Source organism: Electrophorus electricus, chromosome 18, assembly GCF_041902795.1.
Source record: "Electrophorus electricus isolate QZ-2024a chromosome 18, ASM4190279v1, whole genome shotgun sequence".
Classification (NCBI taxonomy): domain Eukaryota; kingdom Metazoa; phylum Chordata; class Actinopteri; order Gymnotiformes; family Gymnotidae; genus Electrophorus; species Electrophorus electricus.
In genome coordinates, this window is record NC_137514.1 from 13792593 (window position 1) to 13804559 (window position 11967).

An 11967-nucleotide genomic window follows, 5' to 3' on the forward strand; every position below is an offset into this window, starting at 1 on the left:
AGTCAGTGTTTGAACTTGTGTGTGTGTGTGTGTGTGTGAGTGTGTGCGTGCATTCATGTGTTTCAGAGAGCAGCAGAAATATCCTTTGGAATGTACTGGGCATAGCCTAAAAGCAGACATGGCCTACAAAAGTAAGGTTTACCATATCTATTCATCCGCCCAGCTGGGACGAGGCGATGAGTGGTAAGGCCAATAGAAAAAAGGAAAGAGTGGGAGCAGACACAGGGATGGGGTCTGTGAAGGTGAAGTACAGGCCAAAAACTTGAGTGGGTAGGTTTCATTGTTACACTCAATCAATTCCATGTGGGTTTTCAAAGCTTCTGATCCATGATAATCACTGGTAAAAGTGCCTCAGACTCTGGGCACACATCCAAAGCACAGCTAAAGAAAATAAATGAGGGATTCCATCTGGGAATGGCAACGGGACAATCAGAACAATCAATAGCAACATTAGAAAATGAGCCTACTACTGAACTTTTATTGGGTCAATAAGCTCGATGCTAAATTTATTTACAGTAGGTACTATGCCATTCAACCACTTTACAGAGGGTATCCAAATAAAAGTACAATGTTCAAAAATACATTTGTAATTACAGAGCATTCTGTAGCCTGTGACTACTTTCAATATACCCATGGATATTTATGTTAATTTGTTTAACAAAAGACCAGAATAATATCGGTTCAAAGCTATAATCAATGAAAAAAAAATATACCACCGGACAGACAGAAGTATAATCATATGAACCATAAAGCCAAATGTATGTTTCACCCGTATTTATGCACAACACACATGGTATATTAAAAGCTCAGTTCTGCCCAACTTCTAGTCATGTCTGTTTTCAAGCTATGCCAGTTAAAATGCATTTGAGCAAACACAAATCATATGAATAATGAATTGTGAACATGGATATGCAGGAACAAATGATTCTGGTTAATCAAAAGGATAACCATGTGGAAGCATGTGTCATGCACACACACACACACAGACACACACACACACACACACACACACACACACACACACACACACACACACACAGACAGACAGACACACACTTGCACACCGTTTCTTTGATTTATATTTTATATGGACTTGTGTAGAATATTCAGGATTTAATCAATTCTGGTCCCAGGCTGTGAAACACACTCACACAAACAAAGTCACCAGCCACTTCATGAAAAACAAGTCGACTCTAACTGTATGTGTCACTGCCTTACAAAATTTGTATTAGCAATCCTCTGCACTTTATCAATTGTCTTCTTACTCTTCATCAACTGTTAAGTCTCTTACTGTTACTGCAGGTTTTTACAGGGTAGTGGGTTACATTTAACCCAGCAGTGATATTACCATGTGTTAAAACCCCTGCAACACTTAATAAACTTGAACCAGCTCTGCCTCTAAGTAACCATTTCTGTACAGTAGTTTTTTCATGTCAAATTTAATATGCTAGACAATGATACTTAAAGCACTATCCAATTTCTTACAGACTCTACACTGTAGAAAATAACTCTTTCCCAACACTGTGTGTTCTATGCACGAATTGCTCCGAGCCTCCTCTTACACCTTCACCTCCTCCGCTCGTTTTCCTCATTGGGTTTCTTCTACTTCAATGGATGTTCTATCCCTGTTTGCCTCTACTTCAATGGATGACCATGCAACAAATATAGTTGCCCAAACACCTGAAGCCAATTTCTTAGTGATTATTTCTGTCTGTGATTCTCCTCGTGGAAATATACTTTCTATAGATTTGTTTGTCGTTTTTCTTTACTGATTCTCCCTTATGTCAAGACTACCTCTGATCACGATTGACCTCAGAAGCTAAGCGAGGTTGGGTCTGAGTATTGATTATTTTTTCCCTTATACAAATATGGGTCTGTAAGAATCATACACGATCATGATTTTATATGTGAAGTTTATTATAAAGCATATGTTTTTTTAAACATGATTATGGCCCTATTCATGTGCAAATCTATTTTTCTTTCCCCAAATATGCCTCCTTTCATTACATACAAAATGAGAATGCTAGTATTATGCCACATTATTTATTTGTTAAATATTGTATGTGGCTAATGTAATTCTTATCAGGTTTTTACAAACCTTTTGCATGTGGGTTTCACAGACAGATCTGCTGACAAATGCTTTCTGTGCTGAGCTGCAGACCACACTGCCTCAGTAGGCATAAATGAAATGACTGAAAAACAAGATGACAATACCACATTATACTAGTGGACATTGCTACACTAGGGTCATAGCCTATTGGTAAAGTGTCTAGGCAGTTTAGGTACAAGGTAGGTGTTTCTAATAAATTGGCTGATAAGGCATGAGTTCTCCAAGATTTTTCTGTGAATTATCTAAAGCCACAATTCAGTTGTGAATTCACATTTCATCTTCTACACACCATTTTTGGTAAAATTAAAGTTACAAATTCTGAAAGTGCATAATCTTCAATAAGCACTGTCATATTATATAACTATTATGAAATAATAGACCAAATCACACAGGAATCCATTCTTCTAATTAAGTATGACATTCTCATCTCTTATAGGCCTTGCTGGTCAAATAGAGCAATCTTGTGCTGTGGAGAAGCCAACCAGAGCTTCATTTTCAATTACTACTACTGGCTAGTTCAAATGATTCATCATTTGTAGTGAAAAAGCACTTCAGACAACAGTGAGTTTTGGTTCCTCTATTGAATTGCTTCAGAAAACTAAAGTGCTGTTTTTATGGAAGCAGTGTGGCTAATTTCCTTTCCTTCCCCAAAAATCCCATCATTTAAGCTATGAAAGTACACTTATCCTATGTGATGGCGTAATAGAAATAATTGTCTTCATAGAAACAGCACATTTTCATTCACTGTACATTACATTCATTTAGCAGAACAACTTTGAAAGCAGCAGCTCACATATCACAGTAAAAAGCTCTTTAGCACATTTTAAAACATTAATACAGTGTAATCTTTTGGATGAGTCACAGTTTCTGTTGTTGATCAGGCTTATGATGAGATCGCTCACGTTCATTCTCTCTTGATCCAGAATATGACCAAAAAGCTGAATTACCTACACCTTGTATGTGGTTTGAAGACCTTGTTTTCAATCATTTTAGGTGAGACCCACTTTGGAATCCTTCTCTGCATTGCTTAAGTGTACTGCGCTGAAATGGCAATATCCCTAATGGCTTTTCAGAGTGCCACTTATGTTGCAGGCCTTTCCTCGTGAAACATACATACTGCGGTAGTAGAAAACGTCCCCCTCATCTCTCTTCAGTGCTTCAGTTGTCTCTTAGAGAGCGGCAGCCTGTGTATAATGGTTCATTGATAATGTACAGATATGTTGAGTGATAGGCTGCTGCCTGAACATTTTCATATATAGTGAGGCTCTGTTGGGCCTCAGACCTCTTGCCTAAATACATAAGATAACACAGCAGAGGGTAAAACTGCATGACTTTCCATCATATAGTGATATCAGTATGTTGTCTGTTTTGACAAAATTACTTTTGAGTAGGCATACAAGCCATCTGAGATCCACTCAAAAAAGCTTTTAGAATAACATGGCATCTTACACCAGACCTCCCTATTCTGACAACCCACAAGCCATGTTTAAAAGTCCTCAAACTGAAAAGCACCCCAGAAGTCCTAATGGCGAGAAAATGACAGAATGCTCTCTGATCATGAAAAATATGCAGGCTAATATTAGTACTGAGAATATTCAGGCAGTGAAGATTCTAAGCATGCCCTTGTGGTGATTAGGTTCTGTGCAGAGCCGCCCACTGCAGATTTTGCCTAACCCATTGTTCCCAATGTTTTACAGCTCCCTCAGACATCTGTAGCATTGAGATGCCTCGCAACCTTGTCCTGGGCCTCGAGGGCCTTTTTGGTGTTGGTACGAACCAAGGTGTTCTCACGGCCGTCAGGGCGCACTGAATCGAGTCGTTGCTTGCAGCGGAAGGCAGCAGCGAATGCACTGCGGTAGTTCCTGTTCATCCAGCCATAGAGGAGCGGGTTGGCAAAGGTCGAGCACATGGCCACGATATGGAAAAGGGTGTACAAAAGCCTGAAGTGGCGTGTGACCAGGACACTGCTGTCGATGTCGATAGCCAGCTGAAAAGCGTGGAATGGCAACCAGCTCACAGCGAACACCACAACCTGAAACGTCAACACTAGCTTTGGAATGGCAAATGCACATGAGGCTCCTCACTAAAATAATCTCATTAGGAAGGTCATTTTAGAGTGTGAATACTTTTTGAGTAGTTGTTTGAGTAGCTACACATTACTTTCTTCATTTATATATTTCTAAGATCTGGTATTTTAATGATGTTTGTCAGGAGCAGGTCTACCGAAAACAAAACAAAAAAAACATTTTTGGGTCAAAATCTTCAGTGCATATAGTGACTTTTATAGTGGAGTTTACTTAGCTGTCTTTTTATCCTAATGTCTTGTAACTTCTGGGCATTTGAGGGAAAATCTATGATGCTTATACTGAAATGTTTTGTAAAATTACTGTAGTATTAAATAACATATGTACCATGGTGACCAACATCTTAGTGGTCTTACGACGGCGATGGTGGGGGTCATTGCGCCCAGCTGGGCTCACGTGGTTACGGAGTTTACTCCATATCCGGATGTAGGCAAAAGAGATGACTGCTAGGGGTAACACATACTGAAGCAGCAGCATGGATATCCTGGGAAAAAAGCAACGTTACAATAAACTGTTACATAAGTGTGTATGCAGTTAGAACATAAACAGAGTTCAGTGGAGCAATCACTCATACCTTCAAAAAAATGCTGATAAAATCCTGCTTAAAAAATAAACTCATCTTATTATTGGAGCTACCTGGAATTGTAACAATATATCCCAACCATTTGTGTTTTGCACATTAGCTACAGTAGAAAGATTTAAAGGCCTAAACAGTTGCATCCTTTAGCCTGTATTTAAGCCTAGAAGACTGTAGTAGAAAGTTGTCTCATCACTAAAGCTACCAGTGGGTTTCTATTATGCATAATTATGCAGTCTTAGAATAACAATTTAATTACATATGGATTGAAAATTATCAAACTTATCCTTTAATAGAGCTGTTTACACTTTATCATAAGCTCAAGATAGCATTCATAAAGTATCTCTGAATGGAAAAGTAATCTCCTCTGGTTATAGCTATATTTCTTGTCAATGTTTCAATGTAAAATTAATGTAACATTTCTGAGGAAGTCATCTGGATTTGCAAAATGTCATCAACCCAAGTGATCTCACACATATTTTGTAATCATAAGCAGCTTGAAATTTAGCTGAAAAGCCGATTTCAGATAAATTCAACCTAATATCTAAATTTCATGCTAATATCTACAAAGAAGTCTTATGCTTAACTTTTTAAAACTTCTAAAAGTGATGTAAATTTATTCCCAGTAAACCCAGGAGAAATTAAAACATGTAACATACAGTAAAATTAACAAGAAAACAGATAGATATTTGGTTCCATATCCTAAATATTTAAAGTAAACTATAGGCTCTCTTTACATGTCTTAACAGTTAAAATATTGTTATTATATTAAATTCAGGAGAAGCATTACATTTACATCACTAACTTAAATATTGTTATTATATTAAATTCAGAAGAAGCATTATATTTACATCATTAACCTGAACCATGAGGATTGGTTTGCTACTTTAAAGTTCTTGACAACTTTTAACAATAACTTATGTATTCAACTATTTAATGAAATCAAAACAGTTGTTTTGTAAGACATTAACTTGAATTCTGAATTGCAATTATGATAATAGTATATTATTTTACAATTACAGTAATCTTCAAGAAGGTGCATGAAATAAGTAACATTTACTTACGAGTACAGAGTGCCATCTGTGCTCCTACCTGGCCACTTCTCCCCACACACTTCAATGGATTTGCCTGGAGAGAGGTCTACAATCCCATACTCCCTGAAGATAGCCAGTGGACTAGCCAGCACCGCACTGATCACCCAGGTGACACCAATCACAAGGAAGCAATTGTCCTTTGACATCCGAGTCTCGAGATGATAAATGATACATCTGTGTCGATCTAGTGCAATCACATTGAGGGTTACTGTGGAGACATGGACAGCTAGGCCCTGGGCATACGGTAATGTGAAACAAAGTACGTGTCCAAACTTCCACTCCCCAAGTAGGGTGTAGGCCAAAGTGAAGGGAAGACACAGCGTGTTCACGAGCAAGTCTGCTACAGCCAAATTGGCAATGAAGAAGTTGGTTACTGTGCGGAGTGTCTTGAACTTGCAAACCACGTAAATCACCAGAGAGTTCCCCACTACACCCAGGAGGATGATAGTGCTGTATGCCAGAATAAGTACCACCTGAACCTCCAGGAGCTTGGTGCTGTCACCCAATTCCAGTAAAGGATGGCTCTCTGCAGGAATGGGTGACTCTACATTGTTGGTCCAGACCCCAACCTTTGAAGAGCCATTGACTAAGCTGATGTCATCCATTGGTCACATGATCACATTGTGCTGTGGAGAAATTGGTGGCTAATTAATATGAGAGAATCATCTGATCATATAATACAAACGATATTGCTTTTTCTTTAAAGTAGCTAATTTAGTCACCACACCACTGCTGTTTTTTGTAATTATTTCAGCTGTACATTAAGTTTCCTTAAAACATTAACTTTCTTATTAACTCTAAAACATCCTTGTGCATGTTAGTGTACTTGGCCAGTAAAGTCAAGTGAGTCAAGGTGACTGTGAGGTGTAGTGGCAAAGAATGCATAGGTTTTTATATTTCCAAACAGGTTACCTTATTTTGAACAGCATACAGTGCCAGCGCTGGTGTTTACTGAAGCATTGCTAAAGCTATTTCAGCAAACTCTTCAGCAAACATTATAGTTCCCAAATTACACACCCTCATACCTGGACATGCCTAATAATCTAGTCTCTTTCTGCCAAGATACACTTATGCCTGATGTCATGATGTTACTGAGCCTCAACACATCTTAGCTGCCATGGCTACTCTCACCACCCCCTGATGTCCCCTCCTGTAGCCCACCACACCTCCACCCTAGCCAACTACTTCTCCGTTGCCCTTAATGGACGTTCTCTAGCGGGATGGGTTTCAGACACATGCCCACCATCGGGACAAGACTAGGACCTCTATAAAATTGGACTAGACATTAATTACTTATTGTTTTCATTATTATTATTATTATTATTATTTTCTTAAAATTGTTATTATTGTGGTGACCGTTGTCGGCCACCAGAGGAAGATAGGATCCCCCTTTGAGTCTTGGTTCCTCTCAAGGTTTCTTCCTCATGCTGTATGGATTTTTCCTTGCCATTGTCACCCTTGGCTTGCTCACTGGGGGCTTGGACTTGGACATTTGTTAGGCTGCTTTGTGACATCTGTTGCAAAATGTGCTAAATAAATAAATAAACAGCTTCTATTTGAACAGAACATAATGATTCCAATACTATGCAGCTACAATCTATGCTCTATTTATATTCCATATTATTTTCCAAAGAAATATACTCACCAAAATCACAAGTCTATGGCAAAAGGCAAGTATGTAATAGATAAAATTTAGAAAATATATTATTATGAATATCCAAGAAATATGCATTACTGTGGGATTTGTGTGTTTGAATACAGTTCAAATGCATTTGTTTTGTAATTCTTGTAATTTATCTTAAAAATAGAACAAACACAGTTTAATAAACTGAGATTTATATTAGCTGAAGAATCTTGTTTATTAGTTTTGTTGTTCTGGGATTGCTTTTTGTCTGAGTTTGCTTCATGCAGTTTCATCTATGTGTTACCAAAGCAAACTGTTTTAAAATCATTTCAGGACTTCAACTGTAATGTATAAGATGTTCTGAATTCTGAAAACTATTTTTTTTTAAATACAGCGAATAGCCAGTAGTGCCAAATGGTTTCTGATTTAGGAAAGGCAGAGCCCATAACACACAAACACCATGTGTAGACAAAATAGATGCTTAAACATTAACTGTGTAAGAATGCTTAAAGTTAGCTGTAGAGGAAAAAAAGCATAATCATGAAAAACGAGGTCTTACAAGCAGACAGACGCACTGCTTCTCTCAACTCTGAAAGTAAAGATGATATATTTTGTTTAGATGTCATTTTTAGAGATAACATACCATTTTTTCTTCCCTTCTCCCAAAGAGGGAAAAATCTCCTTTTGTTGTCTCACTTAAAAACAGCAGTAGAGTAGCTGTGCTACTCCATTTCCCAAGATTTCCCTGAATTATTTTAAGATAAAAATTATAATGAAGAGTAACCGAAGAGCTTGGTGGGTAGTATCCTCAAAGTAATGAGAGCAGTCTTATGCAAGATATCAGCTGCTGACTGAGTTAAAGATGATCCCTTGCGTAACTTTTTTTTTTTTTTGCCTTTTTGCCTCATTTCATCATTTGTATCGCTTCAGGGTTGTCCATGTTACTTAGCACTGGCGTCATAGCATTTTTGCAAAGGTATTTAGTAATCTCAATTTGGCCAACAGAAATGTGTTCAGAATTGATTTAAGAACATAATTACATATCCATATATTAAACACTCGAAATATACAAATTTGTTTAGATGCAAAACGACTGAATAGCTGAACGTTTTTTTTAGGCATGGTAATCCTATTTCAACAGTATACAGTGTGTTAATGACAAGTTTCGGCTTTATAAGTAACATAAAATGACACGCGCTTGGCTTTCCTCTAGGAAACGTTTTCTGATTTGAAATAATTATCACACTGATGGCCTTATGGAACCACATTAATATATTTATTGGATTTTTATCCTCAGTGATGAGGATCATCTCTTGGTGAGATAATGACATACTCCCAATTGTTTTCCCAGCACAAAAATGTGTGTCCAGCTTGAAAGGAATCGGCTGTCTTTGGCAGATTCATTTTGAATTAACTCGACACTATCAACACATTACTTTAAATGTCACTTTTAACTCTGGCGCTCGTTAAAGTGACGATCAAGACGAAAGCTCTCAGCTTATGAAAACTTCACGTCAAACTTCCTAAACATAACAGCTATGATAATGTTCCACCTCTGAGCGTACGCATTAGATGGCTAACAGTTTAGATCATTTTTACCAGTGTTTTCCACAGAAAACTGGCGTATTCCTATCATGTGTTGGTCCGAGTAACAGAGAATTACTTACCTTTTCTCGAAAGCACAGGGTTCAGTATCTATCTATTGTCTCCAACGAGTTTATCAGTGCAGTTAAATCATGTCGTATTATCTCTTCATCCCTCAGTAATCATTTTCAAATATAAGCAAACTGTAATGTTTTTTAGATGGAAAAATAATGTCAAAGCTTAAAACTCATTCGCCGCTGTCTCGGGTAAGAACGAGTTGATTGCCTCCTTCAAGCAACCCCCGATCTACGACACATTTTATATCGACATCCGTCTGCATGCAGGGTCCAGAGGGAGTACGCAGAGAACGAAATCCGACAAGTTAGCGCTAGGTCGGGGACAGACGGAGACAGCGCGCGCGCGCGCGCACACACACAGAGAGAGAGAGAGAGAGAGAGAGAGAGAGAGAGAGAGAGAGAGAGAGAGAGAGAGAATATTAATATTGTACCCATGTTTTGCCGAGTTTTAAACGCAGAAACAACTTTAACTCAAATGCAATAATGTGTTTTTCATTATTAACTGATGTGTGACGACAAATAAAAGTGTAACACAAATGGAGTGGATCCACACAAGGCTAAATTAAATATAGTGGAAAAACCACATCATTATATCTATAAGTTCCATTATCATATCTTTTCATCTTTTTTACTCCTATGGTGATCTCACGTCTGCAAACCCTCCACCAGACAGCCAGTCGATCACAGCTAATCTGCAGACCACGCCCACTCGGATGTACTAATGTTCTACACCTGTGAATTGACCGATTACTTCGCATACATGATATTACTTCGTTGTAAAGTATTAGGTTTTTTCTTTTTCTCAGCTGATATACTAGTCTAGTGTCTGTATGCTCTGGTTCTGACCCCCGTTGTATCGTCTCTGCATTCTGCTCGCCTGGTGATTTGACTTAGCTTGCCTGGCTTGTATTCTTTGTTCCTTGCCCCCAAAAACCTACGTCTTGCTAACGGATCCCTTTGTTCATCCACGTTATGGCAAATTTGAGTAAGGCATGTCATCTAATACTAAAGATACTAACGATTAAAATATTATGAAAATATTAAACTATATCCAGGTTCAGGTTTAAAATATAACAAAGTAGTGTGTGGTTTACCAGGTTACATGTGGTGTCCAGAAGTGAGGCTCAACAGTATCCCCATTATCTCCAATGGAGACCCTTCTATATCCTGTATTTGAACAGATTAAATAACATGGGTATGATGTGGCAGTTATATGACAGTGTGTAAAGCTGTGAAAGGTTCAGTCAATCTAGTTTAGATGACATTCTTTTGAAAAGCTGTCTTAGACCTCTAAGTAGATCTCAGAAAGGGCAGGTCTGTTAGGAAATTTATGAGAAAGATCAGAAGAGATCAAGGGATGATGGGGAATGGGTAATGACATTCATGTGTCTGTAGAACATGCTGTGCAGAATGTAAAACATGTATGAATATCCTGGTTCACATTTAGTTAAAGTCCATATGTTGCATGTAGAACCTTGAGGTCCTGGACATCCTTGGGCTGCAGATGAATGATATCAGAGCGACATAGGTCTTATTTGCTGGACAATTCCAAAAATGGTATTAGAGTATGGATGGTAGCATGATGGAAGATGAACAGATTTTACTTTATTCACGACCTTGTGAGAATAGATTTTTGGTTGATTGTATGTCAAGGACTGAAAACTGGGCTTTCAGTAGTCATTGACTTACATTTATACACTATGAACAGAAAATGATTCCGAAGACAATAGGTTGTTGAAGGAGTATGTTGGCTCAAAGAGGCAGTTAAAAATAAGGAGTTACAGAGCCCAGTTTGATAAATGATGCTGGGTAGTGTAGTGGTTAGCACTGCTGCCTCATGGCTCACAGCTGGGTTTGATTCCTGGCCTGGATGTTGCCTGTGTAGAGTTTCCTGTCCCATTGGGAACTCTGGTTTCAGTAGTAGTAGTAGTAGTAGTAGTCAGTAGGCATCTCCAAATTGGTGTGTATGCCCTGTGATGAATTTGCGCCCTGTATGGGTTTGGATCATGCCTTGTGCCCTGTGCTGCCAAGATAGGATCTTGCACCCTGTAACCCTGAATTGGATTAAGTGATTTAGAAGAATGAATGAGATGAACCTTCTAGAGGAAGAATAGTGGAAGTCTGGTAGCAAAAGTACAAGAATACTAACCCCTTGCACTTCATTGGAGTGGTAATGATCTTTCAGCTTGATTGACAGTGGAGAATATAGGCCTAGGCTGTTTCAGACATTAAACAATTTCATTAAAGACAACTTCAGGTCAAGAGAGATGAGATTGTTGCTCCACTAAGCAATGACCTTGAGCTTTTCAAGTTTCATGGATGTCTAAGGAGCCTTTTCCATTAATCTGTAAATCTTTACTCTGTAAAACCATGTGCAGGCTTAGATTGCTCAGGGACATGATTTGACAAGTCCTTGTAACCATAAAAATAAAGGAATTTCTCATGATCCAAAGCATTAAATTCCATCTGTGACACATGGTGCCATGAGTGTAAATGGAGTGTACATTGATATGACTGCTGTGATATGACCTGAACTGTTACATATATAGAAGAATCTTAACTGCTCATATCGTTCCAAATACCCCAAAACCCAATGGGTGTTGTGTATCTTTGCAGTAGGACCTTGACTAAAACATAGTTCTAAAACAAGTACTGAGATTATACTGAGTTTATACCTCACTAAGCATGCATGTAATTTACCAAAGACAAAACAGAAATCAACCACCCCTGAATCAAGCAGGAAATGAAATTACATTCCAGAGGCCTAGCAGAGGATCAACAGGGAAGATAACCAACATATGGCCATATGAAAACAAC

General features: G+C 38.2%; 1 protein-coding gene across 2 annotated transcripts; it reads right to left on the reverse strand.

Moving 5' to 3' along the window:
• Positions 1-977: 977 nt before the first annotated feature.
• npy2rl (neuropeptide Y receptor Y2, like) lies at positions 978-9416 on the reverse strand. 2 transcript variants are annotated; one of them, XM_027006170.3, is made up of 4 exons: positions 9157-9416; positions 5836-6491; positions 4522-4678; positions 978-4142 (listed from the first exon to the last, which is right to left on the reverse strand). In XM_027006170.3, the coding sequence occupies exons 2-4, from the start codon at positions 6468-6470 to the stop codon at positions 3813-3815; spliced, it is 1122 nt and encodes a 373-aa protein (XP_026861971.2). In that variant the 5' UTR covers positions 6471-6491; positions 9157-9416; the 3' UTR covers positions 978-3812. The 2 variants fall into 2 exon arrangements, with proteins under 2 accessions (XP_026861971.2, XP_081557686.1); XM_081701560.1 differs by having other exon boundaries at positions 8133-9416.
• Positions 9417-11967: the final 2551 nt, after the last annotated feature.